This window comes from Mobula birostris, chromosome 1 (assembly GCF_030028105.1).
Source record: "Mobula birostris isolate sMobBir1 chromosome 1, sMobBir1.hap1, whole genome shotgun sequence".
NCBI lineage: Eukaryota > Metazoa > Chordata > Chondrichthyes > Myliobatiformes > Myliobatidae > Mobula > Mobula birostris.
In genome coordinates, this window is record NC_092370.1 from 119,759,175 (window position 1) to 119,786,165 (window position 26,991).

At 41.8% G+C, this 26,991-nt stretch overlaps 1 protein-coding gene across 4 annotated transcripts in view; it reads right to left on the minus strand.

The window, feature by feature from the left end:
* Positions 1–2,607: 2,607 nt before the first annotated feature.
* Positions 2,608–26,991, minus strand: part of c1h8orf76 (chromosome 1 C8orf76 homolog) — a 30,004-nt gene continuing 5,620 nt past the window's right edge. For 3 of the 4 annotated variants that reach the window (XM_072261299.1, XM_072261328.1, XM_072261318.1), the window contains 5 exons: positions 24,131–24,226; positions 16,751–16,894; positions 12,612–13,150; positions 8,390–8,522; positions 3,950–4,197 (listed from right to left, as the gene is read on the minus strand). In XM_072261299.1, the coding sequence (XP_072117400.1) occupies positions 4,030–4,197; positions 8,390–8,522; positions 12,612–13,150; positions 16,751–16,894; positions 24,131–24,226 (1,080 nt within the window). In that variant the 3' untranslated portion in view covers positions 3,950–4,029. Of the gene's footprint in view, positions 4,198–8,389; positions 8,523–12,611; positions 13,151–16,750; positions 16,895–24,130; positions 24,227–26,991 lie in introns of all 4 variants that reach the window. The other variant, XM_072261307.1, reaches the window with a different exon arrangement.

The window sequence follows — 26,991 nt, forward strand, 5'->3', positions numbered from 1 at the left end:
AAAACTAAAGAAAAGAAAGTACAAGCACGGACGAGGTCTTTCAGTTGCTCAGATACATAATGACAGAGTTCTTCGGTGCGTCTCGTAACTGTTTGCTTTGACAGAGCAATTTCGTCTACTTTCCTGTCAATATTTTTATCACCAAGACATCTTGCAAATATTTGGAGACAAGGCTTAACAATTTCTTCTCTATCAGAGAAAGACTTCCGCTTTTTGGCCAACGCTAAAGCAATTTCGTAGGATGCTTCTGTCATCGCCAAACTTTCACAACTTCTTTTAACAAATATATTTTGTCTTCTTTTGATTTCTTCCTTTTTCTTAATCACATATTCTTTCCATAACTCAGACCCAAACACTAGCTTCAGTTTTCCGTCTATTTCAGTCTGATGTTGTGTTTTATAGTGTCTATTAAGATCATGTCTTCTATTATGTGAGAAAGTGTTTTCACAAACAATGCACAACGGTTTTCCTGACGGACCCGCTACAAATAAGAACTCATTTTCCCACTGTTCACTGCTTACTATCACTTTCTGCTTTTCTTTTGCACTGTGATGGGTAACTGAATGTAAAAACAAGGCTTAATTTTTGAAAAAGTACAAAACAGCAAATGTTCACAAAGGACGAACAAAGCACAACTCCGTAGAGCACGAGTGTCAATTGTAAACTGACTGGCACAAACCTGCGATGCACCACTGGTGCAGACGCCTGGCACCTCAGGATCAAACAAGTATCAAACGTGTGTTGAACAGTTATGGAACCACTGCAGAACAAAAGTCCTTCTTTCCTAGTTTGACTCATTGAACATTTTTTAAAAATTAAAAACAGATTAATGTGAAAGATGATAACATTCACCAAAAGATATGCACGAAATAATAAAATCGCAAAAAATAATTGCTAAGTTTTAGATTTATTCTCAGTAAAACCCATTTCTAGCTCTAAGCTACTGGAATTCCTGTTATAGATTTTTTTTCTACAAATTGGTTTTTGGTTAATACTTTTTGCATGAGTAGGCTTACTTTTTTATTATTATCACTGGGGTGCAATGCGCCACTTCTAATCATCCAGTGCGCCACAGGTTGGCCACCCCTGGTTTAGGCAGATTGTGTTTCTCTATTACTGTGACTTAGATGACCATCAGACCACATTTTATGAGTAATTAAGACAGAAAACCAAGTAACTGCAAAGGGTTTACAAACTTTTTCTTGCAACTGCATATTACTTGGCCTCAACTATTTTGATTTTCTGAGGTCCTTACTAAAACTGAACTGAGAGGTGATGTCAAGAGACACCTCTTCACGCAAAGGGCTTCTGAGGTAGGGTTCAGTTGAAACTTTCTCAAAAGGCACAGAGTTTCACTGTTAGACAAGGTTGTGACAGTGTGTAGAACGATAGATCAAGCTACAGAACAGCAAAGATCAAATGCAGTGGAAGGGGTTTAATATTCCCCTATTCAAATGTTCCTTTCTGAACAGTGGAAAACAAGTTAATGTATGTGAGAAATAAAAACAAAACTGCAGATGCTGGTAATCAGAAAGAAAACCAGAAAATGCTGGAAACTGGTTACATGTGGAGAGAGAAACTGTTTCACTTTCCACAGTTGCTGACTGACCTGCTGAGACCACGCACGTGTTCTTCCCCTGCATGGCTTGTGGGCCCAGGACTTTGCACAACATCCATCTATCCACAATCCTGAGGCTGCTGCCTCTTCCCCTCACTAGCTGTCTGCTCCAGCACGGCACCCTAGTGTGGACCAGCACAGGACAGGGACCCTAGCAGTGAGGAAAGCCAGCTACACTCACACAATGACTCCAACAACTGCTGAGCTGTCCTCAGGTATCTAACACTGGTGTCACTCCTACTGATCTCTGACACAGACCATCAGTAGCAGCTGTTTCAAAGAGGAAGACAAAGTTTTAAAAAAAACTGATAAGAAGTCTTATATTTAAACACCAGTAAACAAATTGAAACTCAATTAAAAACACTGAAGCTAAATACTAATTAAAAACCTGCTATCCCAATGCACCGAATGTTCTTGCAACAGGGTTGACCCGGCACAGGCTCAGAAGCCATTTTCTAAGTTTGAGAGCTGCTTCGTTAGGCTCCGAAGGGGTACTCACAGCTCAAGTAGAGGACAGAGGTTGCTGTGTTAGTTTAGGAAACTGGAACTTCCATAGTGTATGTGAGTCGCAGCATCAATGTGGGCAGATCCATCTAAATATCGGTCAAGATCCTAATCACATGAGCTCTGTGGTCCTAACTCTAGGACTGCTCCAGGTTAAATTCATTCAAACCAATTCCCAATCAGTGCCTCAGACATGAATTTCAAGCAAGGAACGTTCAATAGTGATCAGGTGTGGACATCCTGGTGGCTCTGACCTGTGTACACGTAGACTGAAACCAATGGACACAGACTATCAAACCCAAGAACACCACAGTTCTGTACAACCCTGGCATTTCACCTCATATGTTCAGAGAACAAGCCAGTATAATAATAATCACATCCTCTTAACTTTTGAAGTCTTCATTTGCGTCCCCCTCCTTTACATCTACAACTTGCTTATTAATAAGCAGCAAGAACTTTAATCTCTAAGGCATTTAGAACACGGCTTTCACAAGCTTCAAATGTCCCAAAGCACTTTACAACCAATGAAGCATGTTCATTATTGTAATATCAGAAATGCAATGGCCAAATTGTGCACAGCAAGCTCTTACAAAGAGTAATCCATTTTATGCTAGATGAGGGATCAAGAGGGCCAGGTCATGCAGAATGCCAAGCACTTTATTCAGCATAACAAGATACTTTGCAACCACTTTAATCTGCTAAAAGATTCTTAACTTAACACTCTACTGAAGCGCAGCACCTCTGAAAGTGTGGCATCCCTGTTGTACTTCACTGGGAATGTCAGTTTAAGTTACATGTTCAGTATGTATTCACAACACAAACCTGATGACCCAAGTTTATATGTACAGCAAGGTGACATAACAACTCAACAATGTGTAGTAGAAAATGTGGGGAAACAAAATTTAAATTATTACATGGACATGTCAGTCCATGGTCTCTTCTACTGTCGTGATGAGGCCACACTCAGGTTGGAGGAGCAACACCTTATATTCCGTCTGGATATCCTCCAACTTGATTGCATGAATATTGATTTCTTGCACTTCTGGTAATGTTCCCTCCCCTTACCATTCCCACTCCCTCTCCCACCTTACCTGCCAATCACCCCCTCCGGTGCTCCTCCCACTTCTCTTTCTTCCATAGCCTTCTGTCCTGTCAGATTCCCCCTTCTCCAGCCCTTTACCAATTTCCCAGCTCTTCACCTCGTGTTTCTTCCTCCCTCCCTCCATCTGGCTCATCTTTTTTCCCTCCAGTCCTGCTGAAGGGTCTCAGCCCAAAACTTTGACTATACTCTTTTCCATAGATCCTGCCTGGCCTGCTGGGTTCCTCCAACATTTTGGCTGTGTTGCTTAGATTTTCAGCATCTGCAGATTTTCTCTTGTCTTTAATTATTCCCTCTGCTCATGTTCTCCATTTACAGAAAATTTAAGATCACATTAAATAGTAATAAAACTGTGGGGAGAAAATCATGCTGTTAGAATATTTTAAATACAGATGCTGAAATCACTGTACAAGAAGATTACTCTTCACACAGCTGGTGACTGGATTATACTAGAGGTCTTGCAGTAACAAACGCCTGTTTTCTGAACACACTGCTAGCGATATCACTGACAGGACTCAAGTGAACAGTGTTTTATCAATGAATTCTGCAGAGGTAAAGTACAAATCAGTTTGTTTCTTATGCCACTTCTGAAATCCAACTGCTTCAGTAAGGCTGTGCAAAGCATAATCAATCCACCATAAGACTGTGATCTTGTTTTGTACTTCACCACTCTGGCCTAGAGGGCTCTGCATTTTGCTCAACTCACCAAAGCAGCACATTTCTTTAACTGTCCACAATAAACACAGTCTCCTTGGCAACGATCAAGCCACATTTGCAATACTCAAAGCTCTTCTTTTTCCTCCCCACCCTACCATGGTAGGGAAATATAGTGAGTCTTCTTAAACCACCTTTCCTCAAAGTCCGAACCTGTCTCAATGTTAACGTTGGATAAAGCAGATGAATTGGGAAAAGCAGCACATCCTTCAGCATCAGCACCATTCTTGATCTTCTCTGACAATAGGTCCTTCCCCATTGTCTAAAAGAAATGGTAAATACATTTAATACGTATTGAAACAAACAAAATACTTACAATTCCTTAAGGAAGCTAGTACCAGATCTACTTTCCCCCACCCTCCCAGACAGTGGAATCTCCATCCCTACATCCTGCTGATTTAAGAAAAAGTTTCATTTATCTCCTGAATCTTTTTCAATTTCCAGATTTGATCTAGCGCTCTCCCATCTCTCACTAGATACAATCCTACAACATTACAGGGCCACATATAAATACAATGTAGCTTCCTATTTAATTATTTTTAAATTTCAGCATGTATTTTTGCTTATTAGATATTAATGTTATTACTGTAAAAACACTATTTATGGCAAAATTATACAAATCCAATGGCAATGTTAAAGAAGTATTACCCACATTAAAACAATTCAATATTAGCCTCTGAGAACAAGTAGGCTCCAGTTAAAATTCTGTTCAGCTATTATATGCTAATAACGGTGCTCAGTCAACAGAAGTTTTTTTTCAGCCTTTTTCATATGAAATTAAATTTATAGTGTCAGAATTAATATCAAATTTAAATTAAAATATTACTCCTTCTATCTGGTCAAGGAACTGAAGTAAATAGTGGTTGGAGGAGGGAAAGCACTAATAAATGTGAAGTTCTCTGTTGCCACTGATGTTCCTGTACCCCTTGTCCTCTGAAACATTTTCTAATTATGAGTGAGGTTAGTGTGATTTGCCACACTGAAAACTGTTGTCCATACAGGAGAAATTAAAGTTACTCGGAAATTCAGGATGAGAATGAGATTTAAAATTGCTAACTTAAATTATGTGAAATTTATTGTTTTGTGGCAGTGCAAAGACATAAAATTGCTATAAATTATAAAAATAAATAGTTCAAAATAAAGGAAAAATGAGGCGGTGTTCGTGGACCATTCAGAAATCTGATGGCAGAAGGGAAGAAGCTGTTCCTAAAATGCTGAGTATAGGTTTCAGGCCCCTGTGCCTCCTCCCTGATGACAGTAATTAGAAGACAGTGTGCCCTGGATTCATGGCAAAAGTGAGGAAAGTTGTTGCAGAAGATCATTTTAAAGGAGCTGCAGTGGATAAACCACAGTGATCTCAGGTCTTCAGGGCCGAAGATAATTCAAGTTCATGCATTCCAGAAAGATTACCTAATAGGTAACTTGATAGTCCAGACAATTTGGATACGTTCTGATCAATACCTCCTTCTCTGAAAAAGGAATCAATTGAGTAAACCTTCATTACAGCTTCTCAGGACAAATACAGCTCACTAAGGGAAGGAGACAATAGGTTTCCAAGCATGGTTACACTAAAGTTATCAGTTTGCTGTTCCAACCTCCTTGCAATAAAGGCCAAACTCTTTCTAATCATTCAGTCACCTCTTGGCATGGTTCATATTGGGCTGCAGCTAACAATACCCTTAAAATGCAAAAAATCTCCAACATTGCTTCTATCATTCTCTTCTTAAGTGTAGCCTCTTCTCAACGGTCCATTAATGCTCTGAAGTCTTCATATATCAGAGAGGAATTCCATATAACATTTTAAAGTACACTTGGAAATAAGTTGCTACAAACTGCCAAGGAGTGACAAACATAAAATCATCCCAAAGATTCTTTCAAAAATTAAGCTGCTGACATTTAATGCAAGCTTACAGTTCTTTTTGTATTATAACTACTTGTAAAGAGATTTTTTTTTTGCATTGAGGATATCCCCAGGAGAGAAAATGAGAAAGCAGTCAACAAGCTTAATCAACTATTATTGCAAAACCGCTCAGTGCTTTCCGAAGAAGTGCATAGGGCAGTGAAGTTTCTAGTCCATACTATAGGGATGTAACTCATGTCTGGAACAGAAGGTCTTCCTAAAGATGTTTTGCATTAAAGACAAACATTAACAAAAATATTCTTTGAGTAAGTTAAATGCAATCCTCCCAGGGCAGCTCCGTGGATAATGAAGGGGATCAAACCACCAGTCTACAGGATACGGTAAATTGTTTTATTTAGAGGACAATTTCCTGTTGCATGCTGTCTCAGTGAAATGAACTTTACTGTTTGTTAACACACTAGGATCACATCCAGATGCTCTTGCTCACAACACGCCAAATTACATGCATATGTTGCAGGCCCAACAACTTTGACATAGTCTAAAATAAACTGTACAATATGTTCTGCCAGGCGAGTCTTTAAACTATATAACCGCAAAGAAACCCTTGCCAAGTGGAATGACATACTTCTAAACTTTAATCATATAGAGTCGTTAAAATGGATCCCAAAGGAAATCAAATAAAATATAACCATCATTTTAAAAAAGCATCCAGAAATATCAATTGTGATATTTTCCGCAAAATCAGAAGCAGATTTGCACCGTTAGACCGCCTCAGAGACCTTTCAAAGTGCTTACTGTTGCAAAGACTTGTTAGGCATGTTAATATGGCAGCACACCACAATGATGCACATGAAGCAAATCTGATGATGTTGGTTAAAGCAAAAATGCTGGCCAGGTGAACTCTCTGAGCATTGAAATAACATGAATGAGATCCTTAATATATATCTGAACAGATCTTACTTTTAACATCACATCCAAAGAAGGATTACTGACAATGCAGCACTCTCCTCTTCTCAATGCTGCCACCAGGCACGAGGTACAGAAGTCTGAAGACCCACACCTCGAGGTTCAACAGCAGCATCTTCCCCACTGCCGTCCGATTCTTGAACTGAGACAAAACACCCTCAACCCCTGCTCTTATTATGTATAATTTACGTCTATATTAACGTGTGTTTGTAAGATACTGTGCTGTTGCTGCAAAAAGGCCAACTTTCATGGCAATTACACCCTGGGTATGTATGCATGCCGATGGTAATAAACTTGAAATTGAATTCTTTCTGCTTTACCTTCAATTCAAATCCATCACTCAGTGCTACGTGCATAATGACCTGGGTCAAGATGAAGACTCAGAGCTGCGCTTAAATCTATGAATTTAGCAGTCATTCCAAAAGATGGAAATTTCACAGGTCACTAAAATCTATTTGGCTGTGTATAAAGAAATGTCCATGACCAATACAGTCCCCATACATAGCTACAAGGATCTGCACCAAATTTCACTTATTTGTCACGTGAGGCAGCCATCATGTAAAACTATATAAAACTTTGGCTAGGCCACACTTGGAGATTCTGTCTATTTCTAGTCATCCCGTTATAGGAAATATGTGGAGGCTTTGGAAAGGGTGCAAAAGAGATTTACCAGGATGCTGCCTGGATTAGAGGGTATGAGCAAAGAAAAAGGAGAGGCTGTAGAAACTTGCCTTGTTTTCTCTGGCGTGTGGGAGGCTGAGGAGAGACCTGAAAGATATTTATAAAATTGCACAAGGAATAGATAGAGAAGATAGTAGATTCCTTTTCCTAGGGTAGCAATGCTAAGTACTAGAGGCCAGATACTTGTGGTGGGGGGAGGAGTTTAAATGAGACATGAAGAGATATTTTTTTTAAACATACAGAGAGTGTTAGGTGTTTGGAATGGGCTGTCAGGGGCAGTGGTGGAAGCAGGTATGAGAGTGCTACTTGTTAAACGTCACATGAATCTGCAGAGAATGAAGGGATATGGGCCAAGTACAGGTAAAAGAGATTTAGTTAAATTTGGTATCATGTTCTAGGCAGACATGGTGGGCCAATTAGCCTGTTCCTGTGCTGTATACTGTCCTATTCTCTGTGTGAGACTGCAGATATACAGTATATAGGCCCAAGATTAAAGTGTATCAAATTTTGGAAGCAGAATAAAATATACAGACTCAAAGACATTGTACTTTAGGACCTGTGACTGAAGACAAATTTCTATTCACTGCAGTTTAAAAGAAAACGATGCTAGTTATCTTACCTGTAGGAGCTCTTGGTATTGAGAAACTCACTCAGTTTCTGGTATATAAAAGGGTGACACGGTAGTGTAGTGGTTAACACAACACTTTACCGTACAGGCAACCCAGGTTCAACTCCCGGCACTGCACGTAAGGAGTTCGTACGTTCTCCACGTGACCGTGTGGGTTTTCTTCGGGTGCTCCTTAATCGGTCATTGTAAATTGTCCTGTGATAAGGCTAAGGTTAAATTGAGGAAGTGCTGGGCAGTGCAGCTCGAAGGGCCAATTCCACCCTGTGTCTCAATAAAATAAATACAAATACACACTCAAACAACCAAAGCTCACTGTACCTTGGTTAGGACATTCAGCAACTCTTCACTCTGATACAACCTGCTGAGCTGCTGACTGATCTCTTCTTGCACAGCCTGGCTCCTCTCCAGGACAAATGATGTCTGCTGAGGCTTCATCATCTGCAACAGAAGTCTGAGCACAGACAATTTCATAAGCTAGCTGTTCACACTGCAGAGAGAGCTACAACAGATCATTAAGCAATATGTCAAAGGCAAAGCCCAGTCAGTCTCGGCTCATCTTGCACTGATGAACTGAAACTCACTTTAATGAATCTAGTCAAACTCAACAACTGCATTTAGTAACAAAAATATCTCAAAGGGCTACCTTTGAGGTTTTTGTTTTAGGACACAAGATGGAAACACAAGAGTACAGATGCTGCCTGACCTGCTGAGTTCCTCGAGCATTATTTCTTGCTTAAATACACAAGATCTTCAATCAGAACACTTGTGGCTGACAACATTTCTGGATTTTGGACAGTAATCACATCTGCTACATTGTAGGGACCATATCTGGGAGAGTCAGAGAGTAGTTGTCTCATAGCTATCTCCCCTTTGAATGCAAGCGTGAATGTGATGAGAGTTTCTGCAGTGTGTCTTTTTCAGCATCATAGCTGGATATTCAATTCAGATGAATTCATTGTCATATAAAACCAGGAAACAATGAAATTCCTTGCTTGTGTGAAGCTGGCACAGCGAACAGTAATAATAAATAAAGCAATGAGCAACAACAGGAAAAACAAAGGCATCCATCGATTGCAAACTAAGTATGATATCTCCAGAAGACTAAAGATATATTAGTGATGAACAGAGTCATTAATGTGCAAAGTTTAGAGGATAATAGAGCAAAGCTTTGAGCAACAGTGATGGACCAGGCCCTTAACCCAGAGGACAATGGATCAATAACATTGTTTCTGTGCCTAATGTTAGTCCTGACGCAGGGTTTTGATCCAAAATATTGATAACTCTTTTCCTCCTGACTTGCTGAATTCCTCCAGCAAAGGTCAAGGTAGATCTATTATCGAAGTACGTTATACAATACACTCAGTGGCTACTTTCTAGGTACACCTGTTCATTAGTGCAAATATATAATCCGCTCATAATGTGGCAGCAACTCAATGCAAAATGTATGCAAGATCAAGAGGTTCAGTTATAGTTTAGACCCAACATCAGAATGGGAAAGAAATGTAATCTAAGTGACTGTGGAATGATTTCTGGTGCCAGATGGGGTGGTCTGAGTATCTCAGAAACTGCTGACCTCCTGGGATGTTCTAGAGTTTACAGAGAACGGTGCATCTACTGCCCTCACAGCGTGTTGTATACAAAGCTAGACAGGGGCTCAAAACTGTTCACAATACTCAAGGTGAGGTCTCACCAATGCCTTATAAAGCCTCAGCATCACAGCCTTGCTCTTGTATTCTAGACCTTGAAATGAATGCTATCATGGCATTTGCAAAAGCCAGCTTACCAACAGGAAGTGATGCGTGTACAAAACAAGCAGCATCTCTAGAGGCAGAACAGTGCGGGAAACAAAAAAACATCCAGTGAGTGGCAGTTCTGTGGGCAAAAATGCCATGTTAATGAGAGAAGTCAAGAGGAGAATGGCCAGACTGTTTCGAGCTAACAGAAAAATGACAGTAACTCAAATAACCACACGTTACAAGTAGGGTGGAGAAAAGCATCCCTGAACGTACAATACGAACCTCGAAGTGGATGGGCTAGAGTAGCAGAAGATCAACACTGGGTTCCCCTCCTGTGTCTAATAAAGTGGACACTGAGTGTACGTTGCTAAATATTACTCTAAGATTTATTTCTTGTGGGCCTTCAAAGTAGAACAAAGAAATATAATAGAATTGATGAAAAACTACACACAAAGACCGACAATGTGCAAAAGACGCCAAACTGCAAAAATCCCACAAATAATAATAAATTAATTAATGAACAATATTGAGAACATGAATTACAGAGTCGTGGGGCAGCATGGTAATGTAGTGGTTAGCACAACACTTCACAGTACCACTGACCAGGATTCAATTTCTGCCGCTGCCTGCATGGAGTGTTGACGTTCTCCCCGTGACTGTGAGGATTTCCTCCGGGTGCTTCAGTTTCTTCCCACAGCCCAAAAGATGCCTGTATTGGTCATTGTAAATTCTCCCGTGATTATGCTCAGATGAAAATCGGGAGTTGCTGAGCGGTGCAGCTTGAAGGGCCAGAAGGGCCTATTCCATGACATAACTCAACAAATTAAAAGTGAGTCTGCAGGTTGTGGAATCAGTTCAAAGTTGAGGTGAGTGAAGTTATCCATTCTGGTCCAGGAGCCTGATGGTTGAAAGGTAATAACTGTTCCTGAATCTGGTGGCGTGGGACCTAAGACTCCTGTACCTCTTTCCTGATGGCAGCAATGAGAAGACAGCAAGGCTTGGATGGTGGGGGTCCTTGATGATGAAAGCTGCTTTCTTGTGGCAGCTCTCCTTGTAGATGAGCTCAAAGGTGGGGAGGCCATTAGTGTTCCCATACCAGCTGCGATACAGCTAGTCAGGGTGCTCACCACTGAGCATCTATAGACGTTTGTCAAAGTTTTACATGATATGCCGAATCAACGTAAACTTCTTAGAAAGTTGAGGCACCGCTGGTCCCAGGACAGATCCTCTGAAATGGTAACACCAAGGAATTTAAAGTTACCGACCCTCTCCATTTCCTAACCCCCTAAAGAGCACTGGCTCATGGACCTCCGGTTTCCTCCTGCAGATTGCTTTGCTCCGGATTCCAGCATTTGCATTCTCTGGTGTCTCCGTGCAGCACAGGACTCTTACTCTTAGCCATCTTTCTGCACGCCTGCTCCAAGAAACTAACTTAGGAATGTGTTGATCAACTTATACTGCCCCCGTTTGATAGCACCCAGCTAAATAATGTCTCCTTTAAATAACATCCTTGACTTGTCCATGGAACTCACCTTCTGTGTCTCACGACAACTCAATTTGTGTTCTGTCACTGCAGAACTAATCGAGCAGAAGAGCTTGCTGCATCGGCCATCTTCCAAACCAAGGGGGTCACAAGCACTGGATCTGACACCCTGCCCACGGACTGCCATCTTGGCCTTCAGACAGCTGGAAAATCTTTATGGACTATTTCTAAATGCCTCTGAAATAATTAAACTTGAATACTTTAACTTATTTGTATAGATTTGAAAAATTAATCAAACAATGAAAATAGCTTAATCTACTAGAAATGATTAAAAAAACTAAAAACTAATAACAAAAAATAAAGAAAGTTAATTGAGGTTGGTACTCCCATTCAAGTAACCCCAGAACAGAGCATCTATGTTTCAGCCCAGTACATCAGTGCTCATCTCAGAGGAATGTTAAGATGCATTTTGTAATACACTTATAGAGGATCCAGACAACAGTAAAACTGCAAGCCAGAAAAGGCCAGCAGTTCCTAAAGCAAGCAAAAACAGACCAATTAACTGTTCATAATAAAGAATGGCTGGAACCTAATAGCTGGCTTAATTTGAACCTTTTTAAGTATATTGTGATCAATAATACAAAAACCTTTCTGACTCAGAACATGGCAGAATTTATTTTTTAAGAATTTTTAAAAATTGTGGCATATATTTCCAAACCTTTATCCAGTTCCTCTTTCCCTTATTGTATTTGTCTGTCTATACCCAAAATGAATGTAAATCAGTCCCTCACTCCTCTGTTTACTGAGATCCCAGATCTCCTGTTGCCCTCCATGTAACAATGATTTCCACTTTCAGCAAGTCACAATATTTTGAAGTGAAGAATGCAAGACAATGCTTGACTAAAGGATGTGTTGTATGCTGCCAGCAACAATGAGATAAATTATTGCAAAAGGAAAATACTGCAGATATTAAAAGTCTGAAATGAAAAGAGATGAAAAAGATGCTGGAAATCCTCAGCAGCTGAGTCAATGTCTGTGAAGAGAAACAGTAAGATCATTCACAAGAAATGCTGACACAAGACACTGCAGACGTTGGAATCTGCAGCAAAATACAAACAGCTGGAGGAACAGAGTCCATTCCCTCCACAGATGCTGTCTGATCTGCTGAGTTCCTCCAGTAATTTGTTCTTCTTTTGGATGGGAAATATTAACTGTAACTGCATTTGTTTATCCACAGATGCTGCCTGACCTGCTGAGTATTTCCAAACCAGTTCTGACAAACAACACATCTACAAATGTAGTTTACATGCTGAGAACATACCTTGCTCTCACAAAGGACGAATATGCAAATAGCCACAGACGTTGCAGCTCTCCTCCAATTTTGGACTCCATGTTAGCGGCAATGATTGAACAGGATGATGAACCATTCACTGGCTCCAGTGGCTTTCTACTTCTTGTCAGCATCAGAACTGAATGCTCTTCTGTGGACACACTTGCAGGGCACACCAACTGCCTTTCACAAGTCTCCGACATGGGAGATCTTTTGCTTTCACCTTGCAGCCGTGCACAGTCAGGTCCAGTTTTAGAGGATTCTGCCTCTCTTGCTGACTGCTGTGATGTTCTAAGGCAGTGCCCGCCCTTGCAGTCTGGGACAGGTGGTGCTGTTGGCGATGATAAGCCTTGAGCAAGACCATGGTAGGCTTCAGCTAACTTCTTCCAATACCACGGGTTGAGCGGATGCAAGGAAATTAACTGTTGTAAACAGCAAAGCTCCTGCATCAGATTTCCGGCATTGTGATAAATTTTAATGTTGAGATTAAGAACCGTGGTGAGGTGGTCTGTGTTTGTTACTTCAGATCTCTTTGGGAAAAAAAACACAACAAACAGAATTAAAGAGGTCTAAGTATTTAAGATACATCAACGCAAGCAAGAAATTGAGCTAGAAGTGATGCGTACTTAACTTTGCACTGCAATTAGTGTTTATTGCACCTAGAACGCAAAGTTACTGAATGAGACAACAACACTGGCTATAGGACAATCGCAGGTGGTGATTTTTCCAACTGATAAAATTCCCCTTTAAACAGTCCCACAAATTTCCCCTTCTAAACTATTAAGAGGCATCTAGACGTACTTGAATGAGCAGACATAGAGGGACATGAAATTAATGCAAGGAAATATTATTCACACAGGTGGGCACGATGGCCAGAATAGATATGACGGGCTGAAAGGCCTGTTTCAATGCTGCACAATTCTATGACTCATTATCATTTCAGTCAGCTAGCTATGCTTCTGAATAAGCTCGTCAACTCTCAGTGTGGAGGAGCAACACCTTATTTTCCATCTGGGTAGCCTCCAACCTGATGGCATGAATATTGATTTCTCCTCCAGTAAACACACTCCAACCCCCCCCACCCCCGCATTCCCTACTCTGACCTTTTACCTCTTCTCACCCTGTTACTTCCTCCTAGGCCCCCTCCTCCTGTGATCCACTCTCCTCTCCTATCAGATTCCTTCTATCACCTTCCAGCTAGCCTCTTTCCTCTCCGCAACCTTTTTATTCTGGTATCTTCCCCCTTCTTTCTCAGTCCTGAAGAAGGGTCTCAGCCAAAACGTCGATTATCTATTCATTTCCATAGATGCTGCCTGACCTGCTGAGTTCCTCCAGCATTTTGTGTGTGTTGCTCTGGATTTCCAGAATCTGCAGACTTTCTCATGTTTATAGTTAACAATTTGCTTACTTATATTTACTCCTGTTTTCCATCGGAGAATGGACTTCCAATAAACCTAGTTTTTTTTGTACTCAGGCTGATTGCCAGGCATATCTTCCTGCTCTGCATTTCACAACTCCCACATCTTTTTGTCTGGGTTCTTTTATTTATGTTCTCACTCTGACTATGCTCATTCACTCATTATCCAGACAGCCTGTTTACAGTTTATCCCATGGTCACATCTGTTTCAGTCTATCAGAGCCACCCTCCTTCCCCAACCTTCGCAAGCTTCTTTTGTCTCCTTTTCAGTTCTGATGAAGGGTCTCTGACCTGAAAGTTAAAACTCTGGTTCTCTTCCCACAGATGCAACCCGACCTGCAGAGTACTTCCAGCATTTTCCGTTTTTGTTTTTGTTCCAACACCTGCAGCTTTGCTGATTTTCACAGACCTCCTTTAATAACACAATCATCATCCTTCCAATCTGTGACCTCTGTAGTAACAGTCTTAGCTCGAATCACAGAGTCATACAGCACATAAGTAGGTCCCCTGGCACGACTGGTCCATGCCACGATAACACACACAAGATGCTGGAGGAACTCAGCGGGTCAGGCAGCATCTATGGAAATGAATAAACGGTTGATGTTTCGGGCCGAGAGCCTCCTTCAGGAATCATGTCAATCTGCCCATCTAAGCTAGTCCATCTGCCTGTGTTTGCCTCCTATCTCTCTAAAGCTTTCTTATCCATGTCCCTGTCCAAGTACCTTTTAAATATTGGTATCGTCCCTGCCTCCAACACTTTTTCTGCCAGCTCATTCGATACGTGCACCAAGCTCTGTGCGAAAAAAGCTGCTGCTTGGGCCACTTCTAAGTCTTTCCCAGAGTTGGAACATGCTGGTACGCACCAATGAAAACATGCTGTCCGGATCCATCACAACTCAGTACAGCAACTGCACTGCCCAAGACCGCAAGAAACGGCAGAGAGTTGTGGACTCAACTTGGTCCATCACAAAGACTAGTCTCCCTTCCACCAACTTCCTACTGCCTCAGGAAAGCAGCCAACAGAATCAAAGACCCCTCCACCTCTGTTGTTCTCTCTTCTTCACCTTCCATCAGAGAGAAGATACAAAAGCATGAAAATGCACACCACCAGGCTCAATTCTATCCCATTGTCATTACAGACCTGTTGTGATAAAAATGAACTCTTGATCTTGGCCCTTGTACCTTTTTGCCTACCTGCAGTGCACTTTCTCTTTATCTGTAACTGTAGCACAAACACTATATTTTACAGTCTGTTATTGCATTTCCCTTGTACTACATCAAAGTGCTTACCTTTTGCAATGATCTGTACGGATAGCATGTAAAACACAGCTTTTCATTGTACCTCGGTACAGGTGACAATAATAAACCTATTAATAAAGAGGTCCACTGTTCCAACACTGCAACATGCAGCAAGCCTACACTGTACTGCAAATATTTCACATCTCCACAGAAACTTAACTTAGTTGGTGTTTTATAAGGCGTTGTCTATGCTCATATGATTGCCAGACTGTTATCTAGTTTTAAAATCTGCTTAGAATAATATTTTACTTTCTAGCATCAACACAAAGATGCGTTGCATATTTCTGATAATACTAATCGTTAACATATTCTAATTTCTCCTGTTTAATTCTTTCAGGTAAAAAGGGAAGATTGGTTCTCCAAAGCAGTGAAACAGCCGATTAACTGCTGATTCTTTTATTATTGTCACTTTTGGTGAGATACAGTGAAAATATTTTGTTTGCATGCCATTACATCCAGAAGTACAGTCCTGTGCAAAAGTCTCAGGCACATATATATAGCTTGGGTGCCTAGGACTTTTATACTGTGTATTTGTCAACGTGGAGCAGAGAGCGAGTTTGTAAATCTGGCAGGATGTCGGGAATGGTGAGGGTGGGGCGTTGCGGTGGGGGGTGGTGTGGACAAGTGGCTAGGAGTGCCAGAGGTGGGGGGTGGTGCAGGAGCAGACACACCCAGCACTGAGATACCAGGCAAGATCATTTGATTCCAAACAATTAGTTTATTGATCATCACAGAATCCCTCTCTTGTGCTTCGTGCTCCCTCACCTCTCTCCCTCCCCTTTTCCCAAACAAGCTTCTGTTCTCCACGCCCCTTTCCCACTCTCAGTCCACAATACAAATCCGTATCATAATCAAGTTTATCATCACTCATATATGTCATGTTGCTTTTCGGCGGCAGCTGTACAGTGCAATAAAAGACTCTTATATGGTGTATTTTTCAACGTGGAGCAGAGAGCGAGTTTGTAAATCTGGCGGGAACAAAGGATGCAAAAGTCTTGGGCACACTAACTATATATACACGCACAGTACTGTACATTGAGAAGTACTAAAGGAAAGACAAAGTGCTGAAGGTAATGTGATGTAGTAAACACCACAGCCAATATACATAGAGCAAACTTCCACAATACATACAGCTTATTGGCTGTAGAGAGAAATGCTGGTCAGCACTCCCCCTATTTTTTTTTTTTGGAAACAGTGCTGTTGGAACTCATATTGACCTCAAATGTTTCTCAAGCAAAAGTTGTGACTTTCACTATTGCTGAAATTACCATAATCATCAAGCCTTGTGCATTTGAGCCCATGACCTTCCAACTCAGCGCTGATGGAGTTACTCTGTCACTTTGTGACACTTACCATAGAATTTGTAGCGGCTAAAATGTTAGTTTAATTTTGCATTGACATTGTTATGACTAACCAATTCTTGTGCTATATCCAAGGCATCTTCGTCTCTGCCAAGATAGCTTAGACATCGAGCTCGAGCCTCCTGTAGGTCTCTTCTAAGAGCTATATTTGAGTCTGGAACAAGAGCCAGGCTACTGGCATATTCACATAGTGCTTTCTGTGGAAAGGGAAAAAGGTATAGCATAATAATCATGATATCGTCAGCAGACATCAAATGAAGTTCTTTTTATCGTTTAGGCTAATAACAAAACATAAAGCAAAAGAAAACAACAGCTGGTTTTATTTCTAATTTGTCAATGCATGTGGAGTTGGAGCAGGGGTGCATGAAAAGAGCTACTTTTTAATCAGGGCAGCAACTGAGATTTCAAAAGCAGAGTTTTGCAGCAGTTTTTCTAATTGGAGGCGCAACCAATCAATAAGAGGGATTCATTAGGAAGGGCCAATAAGAATAACTCAAGTTCAAGCGGAGTGGCCATTAATTTTGGAGAGTGCCAAAGTGGCTTTGGCTCAGCAGGCTAAGGTGAGGTAGATTGTCTTGTACGTTGTTCTCTCTGTGTTCTTATTTGATCATTCCTCATCTATTAGAGTGGAGTATAGTAAGAATGGTTCCAGGGGCAGTATTTTGTACAGCTTGAGGGACGCGGGGAGACCTCCAGTCTCCCAGATAAACACATCTGCTCCAAGTATACTGAACTACAGGTCCTGCGAGAACATACTAAGGAACTGGAGCTGCAGCTCGATGACCAATAGATAGGAGATTCTGGGATAGTCACCCTTAGGTTTCAGGAGACGGGTAACTAGGTGACTGTCAGGAGGAGGAGGGGAAGTGCACAGCCAGTGCAGAATATACCTGCGGCTGTTCTGTTCCCCTCAATAACAAGTACACAACTTTGGATACTACTGAGGCGGGGGGGGGGGGTGACCTGCCGGTGGTGAGGGGGGAGCCACAGTGACCAGGTCTCTGGCACTGAGTGTGGTGCTGTGGCCCAGAAGAGCAGAGAGGTAGAGAAGACTGCAGTATTGATTAGAGATTCTACAGTCAGAAGAACAGAGATGAGGTTCTGCGGGTCCAGTAGGGACACCCAGATGGTAAGTGGCCTCTAGGTGTCAGGGTCAAGGATGTCTTGGATTGGGTCTGTGATATACTCAAAGGGAGAGAGTGAGCAGCCAGAATTTTTGGTACATATTCGCAGCAATGACATGGGTAGGCAAGGTGAGGAGGTCCTGAAGAGAGATTTTAAGGAGCTAGGTAAAAAGCTGAGAAACAGGACCTCCAAGGTAGCAACCTCAAGATTGCTGCCTGTGCTACGTGCCAGTAAGGGTACGAATAGGAGATTTGGCAGGTGAATGTGTGGCTAAGGAACTGGTTCAGGAAGCAGGGGGTTAGATCAATGGATCATTGGGATTATTTTCTAGGGAAGGTTTGACTTCTACAAAAAGGACTGTTTACACCTGAACCAGCGGGGACCCAATATCCTTGAGGGCAGGTTGGCTAGAGTTGTTCAGACACATTTAACCTAATTTGGCAGGGGGACGGGAACCGGAGTGATAGGGCTGAAGATGAGGTAGTTGGTTTACAAACAGAGGCAATGTGCAGTAAGACTCCTAACAAGGAGGGGCTGATGAAAGGGTAAAATAACAGTCAACAGAATGAGTTGCAATGTAAAAAGTGGACAACATCGAAAATGATGAATACAGGACTGAAGGTGGTATATTTGAATGCGCACAGTATGTGGAACGAGGTCGATGTACTTGTAGCAGTTACAGATTGGCAGGTATGATGTTGTAGGTATCACTGAATCATGGCTAAAAGAAGAATATAGTTGGGAGCTTGATGTCCAAGGATACACATTGCATTGAAAGGACAGGCAGCCAGGAAGGCGGAGGAGGTGGCGTTGCTCTGTTGGTAAAAAATGAAATCAAACCATTAGAAAGAGCTGACATGGGGTCAGCAGGTGTTGAAGCATTGTGGATAGAACTAAGGAACTGCAAGGGTTAAAAGACCCTGATGGGAGTTGTATACAGACCCCCAAACAGTGGTAAGGATGTGGTCTACAAGTTACAATGAGAGATGGAAAATGCATGCCAAAAGGGCAATTTTACAATCGACATGGGGGATTCCAATATGCAGGTAGATCGTGAAAATCAGGTCGTGCGGGATTCCAAAACAGAAAATTTTTACAATGCCTACCAGATGGCTTTTTAGAACAGTTCATGGTTGAGCCCATTAGGGGATCAGCTATTCTGGACTGGGTGTTGTGCAATGAAACAGAATTGATTAGAGAGCTCAGGGTAAAATAACCCAAAGGGAAAAGTAATCATAATTTGATTGAATTTACCCTGAAATTTGAGAAGGAGAAGCTAAAGTCAGATGTATCAGTAATATAGTGAAGTAAAGGAAATTACAGAGGAATGAAGAGAGAGGAGTTGGCTAGGATTGATTGGAAAAGAAAACTGGCAGGGATGACAGGAGAGCAGCAATGACTGAAATTTCTGGAAGCAATTCGGAAGGCAGAGGATATATACATCCTAAGGAGGAAGAAGTACTCTTAACACAAGATGACACAATGTTGGCTAACAAGAGAAGTCAAAGCCAACATAAAAGCCAAAGAGAGTGCATATAATAGAGTAAAGTTAGTAGTATAATAGTAGTGGAAAGTTAGAAGGTTGGGAAGCTTTAAATACCAACAGAAGGCAAATGAAAAATTCATTAAGGTAAAGATGGAATGTGAAAGTAAGCTAGCCAATAACATTAAAGAGGACACCAAAAGTTTCTTCAGATACGTACAGTGTAAAAGAGAGGCAACAGTGGATATTGGACCACTGGAAAACAATGCTGGAGAGGTAGTAATGGGGGGCAAGGAAATGGCAGATGAACTGAACAAGTATTTTGCATCGGTCTTCACTGTAAAAGGCACTAGCAGTATGGTGGAAGTTCCAGGTATTAGGGGTCTTAAAATGTTTGAAGTTACCATTACAAGTTAAAAGGTTCTTGGGAAACTGAAAGGTCTGAAGGTAGATAAGTCACCTGGACCAGATGGTGTACACCCCAGAGTTCTGAAAGACTTGGCTGAAGAGACTGTGGAACCATGGACTTTTTACTCCCCTCCCATCCGGTAGGCGCTACAGGAGCCTCCGCTCCCACACCAGCAGGCACAGGAAGAGCTTCTTCCCTGAGGCTGTGACACTGCTGAACCTCTCAACACAGCGCTAAGCAGTATTGCATCCGTATTATACTGTCTCAGTACTTTTATATTTGTGTGCTGTAGCACTTTTTTAATTCACAGTTATTTTGTAAATAACACTCTTCTTAGCATTTCTGGTCAGATGCTAAATGCATTTCATTGGGTTTGTATCTGTACTCAGCACAATGACAACAAAGTTGAATCTAATCTAATCTAATTAGTAATGATCTTTCAAGAATTACTAGATTCTAGAATGGTTCCTGAAGTCTGGAACTTTGCAAATGTCACTCCACTTTTCAAGAAGGGAGAGAGACAGAAGAACGAAAACTATAGGTCAGTTAGCCTGACCTGAGTGGTTGGGAAGATGTTGGGAGTTGATTAAGGATATGGTTTCAGGGTACTTGGAAGCACATAATAAAATAGGCTGTAGTCAGCACGGTTTCCTTATCAGACAAATTTGTTGGAAAACTTTGCAGAAATAACAAGTAGGATAGACAAAGGAGAATCTGTTGATGTAGTGTACTTGGATTTTCAGAATACCTTTGACAAGATACCACACGAGGCTGCTTAACAAGCTACGAGCCTGCTTAACAAACTATGAGCCCAAGGAATGAAAGGAAAGATTCTAGCATGGATAAAGCAGTGGCTGATTGGTAGGAGGCAAAGAGTGGAAATAAAGGGAGCCTTTTCTGGTTGGCTGCCAGTGACTAGTGGTGTGTGTCTGTGAGTCTGTGTTGCAACTGATTCTTCTTACATTATATGTCAATGATTTGGATGATGGAATTGATGGCTTTGTTGCAAAGTTTGCAGACGATACAAAGATAGGTGGAGGGGCAGTAGATGTGAGGAAATAGAGAGGCTACAAAAGGATCTAGACAAATTAGGAGAATGGGCAAAGAAGTGGCAGATGGGATACAGTGTCAGGAAGTGTATTGTCAGGCACTTTGGTAGAAGAAATGAAAGCTAAATGGAGAGAAAATATAAAAAACTGAGGCACAAAGGGACTTGGGAGCTCTTGTGCAGGATTCTCTAAAGATTAATTTGCAGGTTGAGTCTGTGGTGAGGAACACAAATGTAATGTTGGCATTCATTTCAAGAGGAGTACATTATAAAAGCAAGGATGTAATGCTGAGACTTTATAAAGCACTGATGAGGCCTCACTTGGAGTATTGTGAGCAGTTTTGGGCCCCTTATCTTGGAAAGGATGTGCTGAAACTGGAGAGGGTTCAGGGGAGGTTCATGAAGATCATTCCAGAATGAAACAGCTTGTCATATATAACTATATAACCATATAACAATTACAGCACGGAAACAGGCCACCTTGGCCCTTCTAGTCTGTGCCAAACGCTTACTCTCACCTAGTCCCACCGACCTGCAGAAGAATATTTGATGGCTCTGGGCTTGAATTCACTGGAATTCAGAAGAATGAGGGGTGACCTCATTGAAACCTATTGAATGGTGAAAGGCCTTGATAGAGTGAATGTGGAGAGGATGTTTCCTGTGGTGGGAGCGTCTAAGATCAGAGGACACAGCCTCAGAATAGAGGGGTGCCCTTTTAGAATGGAGATGAGGAGGAATTTCTTCAGTCAGAGAGTAGTAAATCTGTGGAATTCATTGCCACAGGCAGCTGTGGAGGCCAAGTCTTTATGTGTCTTTAAGGCAGAGATTGATAGATTCTTGACTGGTCAGGGTATGAAGGGATATGGGGAAAAGGAGGAGATTGGGGCTGAGGGGATAAATAGATCAGCCATGATGAAATAGGGGAGCAGGCTCGATGGGCCAGATGACCTAATTCTTCTCCTATATATTATGGTTTTGTGGTTTCTAGAACATAGAACTCCATAGCACAGGAACAGGCCCTATGGTGAAGGCCATACCATGCTACGGGGATGCTTTTCAACAGCAGAGACTGGAAATCTGGTCAGGATTGATGGGAGGATGAATGCCACTAAATACAGAGAGATCCTGGATAAAAACCTGCTAGCCTCTGCCAGAAAGCTTAAACTGGGGAGGAATTTCATCTTTTGGCAGGACAACAACTGAAAGAACACTGACAGAGCAACCATAGAGAGAATTCAAATTAAGAAAATTGGTGACCTTCAGTGGCCCAGTCAGAGTCCTGACCTTAATTTGATCAAACATCTCTGGCAAAGTCTCAAGATTGCTGTACATTGCCGCTTCCCAACTAACCTCGAAGCAATTTTGCGAGGAGGAATGGGCAAATCACGCTCCCCCACATCGTGCAAACCCAAGAGATTTATCCAAAAGGACTTCTGGCTGTAATAGCTGTGAGAGGTGGTTCGACTAAACACTGAGCAAAGGGGGATGAATACTTTTGAACTGCTGACATTTCAGGTTTTGAATGTTTAGTTTTTCACGCTTAGTCATTTTCCCTGGGTTTTTTGGGGCTCAACAGAAAAAAGGAGCTTGTGATTCAGAAACAAAAATGTTCTGTTAAGTTGATCAAGATCCCTGGTCGTAATACTCATTTATGTGAACAAAGGGTTGGGGGCCGAATACTTTTACAAGTCACTGTATTATTATTATTTTATTTTTTTTCATACTTAGTTTTTTGTCTTTTAAATATTGGTTGCTTGTCCATCTTGTGTGTGGTTTTTCATTGATGTTATTGTGCTTCCATATATTTACTGTGAATGCTCACAAGAAAATGAATCTCAGGGTTGTATGTGGTGATGTACATGCACTTTGATAATAAAGTTACTTTCAGCTTTGAACTTAATGTTCTTTAAGAGCCCTAGTACTACTGTATTCTTCATCCTGAAATACCTGAGTAAATTAGCATGCTTCACACTAATTTTTCTACACTTCACATCCTTCTCCTTGGTAAATACTGATGCAAAGTATTCATTTAGGACCTTAGCCACATCCTCCGCCTTCAAGCACCTGGTATCTCCTTTATCTTTGAACGGTCCTACCAGCTCCTTACTTATCCTCTTGCTCTTGACGTATGTATGGGATGCCTTGAAATTCACTTTAATTCTACTTCCCCAAGAAGTTTTTATAGCTCCTCATGGCTCTTCCAACTTCATTCTTGAGTTTGTTTTGGCTTCTTTATAATTCGCAAGGGCTCTGTTAGATTTTAGCCTCCTAAATCATACATGCATTTCCTTTTTCTTCTTGGTTAAATTCATGCTCTCTCTTGACATTCACAGTTCCCTTACCTTGCTGTCCTTGTCCTTCCTTCTGACTGGAACATACCTGTCCTGTACTCTGTGCAGGTGGACTTTAAACACCCTCCACATGTCAGATGTGGACTTGCCCAAAAATACCTGTTCCCAATTAACTATTCCTACCAAATACTCTTGCAATTTATCCTGCTCCAATTTAATACTCTCCTGCAAAAACCGTATTTCCCTACCACTGACATGCCCCCCACTGCAACAACCATGTTGTTTTTAAACTTTTCCCTAATCTGCCTGCATATCTGTCCCTCAATGCCCCAGTGGCTATCTGAGTGGTCTGTAGTACAATCCCATCAGGATAACTGCACCTTTCTTATTTTTGAATTCTACCCGTACAGACCCAGCTGTGCTTGGACAGGCCGTAACGGAGGGTTCACCTGCTATCATCAGTAGCGTCATACACCCCCACCCCATCATTCTTGCCTCCCTGTTTATCTTTTATAAAATACCCAAACAACTCTAAGCATCATTTCAACCAAGTCTCTGTTATGGCTACAACATCATAGTTCCATGCACTGATCCATGTTCTAAGTTCATCACCCTTACCTATAATATTCCTAGCATTAAAACACACACACTTCAACCCATCCTTCCCACTGTGTGCATTACCTTACTCCTGCCTGTTTTTCCTGGTCACGGCATCCAGCTTCCTCTCAATCCCTCCGCTTTCTGACTTGGTGCTCTAGTTCCCATCCTTCCGCCAAACTAGTTTAAACCCTCCCAAGTAGCACGAGCTCCCAGTCAGGATACTGGCTCCCTTCCAGTTAAGGTTCAACCTGCTGGTCTTGTACAGGTCACCCTGGCCCAGATGAGATTCCAATAATCCAAGAACCTGAAACCCGACCCTTGTGCCAGTACCTCAGATATTCATTCTGCAGTTCTACCTGGTCATGAAACTAAGGATACCATGTCCACTTGACTGAACAGACAAAAGAAAATGCAGAGTTCTTCCGAAAGTGTAGGTCTTGATATTCGCGGATCAGAGGTGGCTGCAGCTCGAGTTACCTGATAATCCTGACGCTTAAATGCCAGGTCGCCTCGAAACTTCAGTGCAGTCAGTTTCTTCACCTCGTCCATGGTGGAAACGTCATCCCAAAACCACTGGAATTGATCAGAGGCAGTAAATATTGAAGACATTATTTGTTTTAAGATTGAAGAGATGGATAACTTGGTCACTTTGTGATTAGAAAACAATTGGGAATTTTTACATTGGTTAAGTTAAAAGGCAAACACTCTCTCTGCTATCAGATTTCTGAATGGACAATGAATTCACGTACGCAACGTCACCACCCTCCCCCACCTTTTTTTGCACTATTTACTTAATTTAATTTATATATATATATATATTTCTTATTTTAATTTATAGTTTTTTATTATGTATTGCAATATATTGCTGTCACAAAACAATAAATTTCTCAACAAATGCCAATGATATTAAAGCTGAAACCGAATATACAAAATATAAACAAATTTACCTTTTTCCAGTGAAAGGCAGCCAGCAATTTATGCTAAACATTTATAAATAATGAGTAGAATGTGGCTGGAGTATTTTGGGCATCACACTTTAAGATACTAAGGGACAGAGACTTAACGGAAGTATTTTGTTTATTTATTTTTTCAAGATCTAAGTATTGCAAGCAAGCCCAGTAATCATGACCCATTCTTAATTTCTCTTCAGAAGGTAGTGGTGAGCTACCTCTTGAATCATTCCTTCTGGCTAAGGTGCTCCCACAGTGCTGTTGCAATAGAGTTCCAAGATTTCGACCCAGCAACAATGAAGGACTGGTGATATACTTCCAAGTCAGGATGGACTGAGACCCACAGGGAGTGGTGTTCTTGCCTGCCTACTGCCTTTCTTCTTTGCAGTAAAGGTGGCAGGTCCAGAGGGTACTATTGGAACAGGCTAGGTAAATAAATACAGCTTGTTTTGTAAATAGTGGACCCTTCAGCCACAGTGTGGTGGTGATGGAGGAAAGGAAATTTAGTGAGATGTGGTCAGCTTTTGTAGCCCCATTTCTAGGTAGTTATTCCATTTGAGTTTCTGTTCAATGGCAGAGTCTCCCAGTCTTCCTGGACACAGACACGGACTGCTTTGTTTGTTAAGGAGTTGCACATTCATAAGCAAATATCTCCACTTCCACCTTTTAATGATCATTCACGAAGCTGAAGTTGGGCCAACGACATTTCTCTGAAGAACTCCCGCATTGACATTCTTGGGAAAGGATGCGATGATTGACCACTGTCAACCACAATTATCTTCTCTTTTATGAAATGCAGTGAAGTGCTTTCACCAAACAGTGTGGCCCCCTCTACATCAGTGAGACAAAGCACAAACTAGGCAACCAGTTTAATGAGCCCTGTGTTCTGTCTGTCCTAGCCTTCTGGAGCTCCTGTTGCCAGACATTTTAATTCTCTTCTTCATTCCAATATTGACCCAAATGTCCTCAGCCTCCTCTACTGCTAGTGTGAGACTAATAACAAGAAGAACATGACTCATATTCTGCCAGGGTACTTTACAATCTAATGGCACATTAAATTCTCCAAGTTCAGGCACACTGCTCTCCTTCTTCTCCCTTTCTTTCTCCTCCTGATCCACCCAGTTCCTCTACATCCACCCCAGCTCCCCCATCACCCTGTTTCTTTCCCTTCCTCCACCCATCCCATATGCCCATCATCCACACACTCCCACAGACTAATTCCCAGCTGCCCTCTCGACTCCCTATTTGATTCCATGGTCCACTTTCTTTTCCTATCAGGTTTTATCATCTGCAGCCCTTGTTGCTTCCACTTATCAACACCTAACTGTTATCATTTCCACTCTTCTAGGCTCCATCTGCCTATCACCTCTACCCACCACTTACACCACCCCCCCCCACTATTATTCAGTCCAGATAAACTATCTCGACCCGAAATGTCCACCATCTACTTTCTTGCACACGCTGCTTGACCTGCTGAGTTCCTCCACCAGTTTATTTGTTGCTCTGGATTCCACCTTCCGCAGTCTCGTGAGCCCTGCCTTCACCACGCCAGCTGTTCACCTCAGTTTTACCAGAGCTCCTCTTGATTCCACAATCAATTAAGTGCTGTTTTGATGTCAAATGCAGTTACCCCCAGGTCCTTCTGGCAACAAGCCCACTCCACTCAAATAACCTACTAACCTGTACACCTTTGGAACGTGGTAGGGAATTTTTGCAGTACAAATGGCATGGATTGAACCCTAGTCTCTGGCGTTGTAATAGAATTACACTACTGTGCCACCTCATACTCCATATCCAGACAAATGCTGCACTGATGGTCCTGGTGAAATCCAAATGGGTTATTGGTAAGTAAATACTGAGGACTGATAGAAACATAGAAACATAGAAAATAGGTGCAGGAGTAGGCCATTCGGCCCTTTGAGCCTGCACCGCCATTCAGTATGATCATGGGTGATCATCCGACTCAGAACCCTGTACCAGCCTTCCCTCCATACCCCCTGATCCCTTTAGCCACAAGGGCCATATCTAAGTCCCTCTTAAATATAGCCAATGAACTGGCCTCAACTGTTTCCTGTGGCACAGAATTCCACAGATTCACCACTCTCTGTGTGAAGAAATTTTTCCTAATCTCGGTTCTAAAAGGCTTCCCCTTTATCCTCAAACTGTGACCTCTCGTTCTGGACTCCCCAACATCGGGAACGATCTTCCTGCATCTAGCCTGTCCAATCCCTTTAGGATTTTATATGTTTCAATAAGATCTCCCCCTCAATCTTCTAAATTCCAACGAGTATAAGCCTAGTTCATCCAGTCTTTCATCATATGAAAGTCCTGCCATCCCAGGAATCAATCTGGTGAACCTTCTTTGCACTCCCTCTATGGCAAGGATGT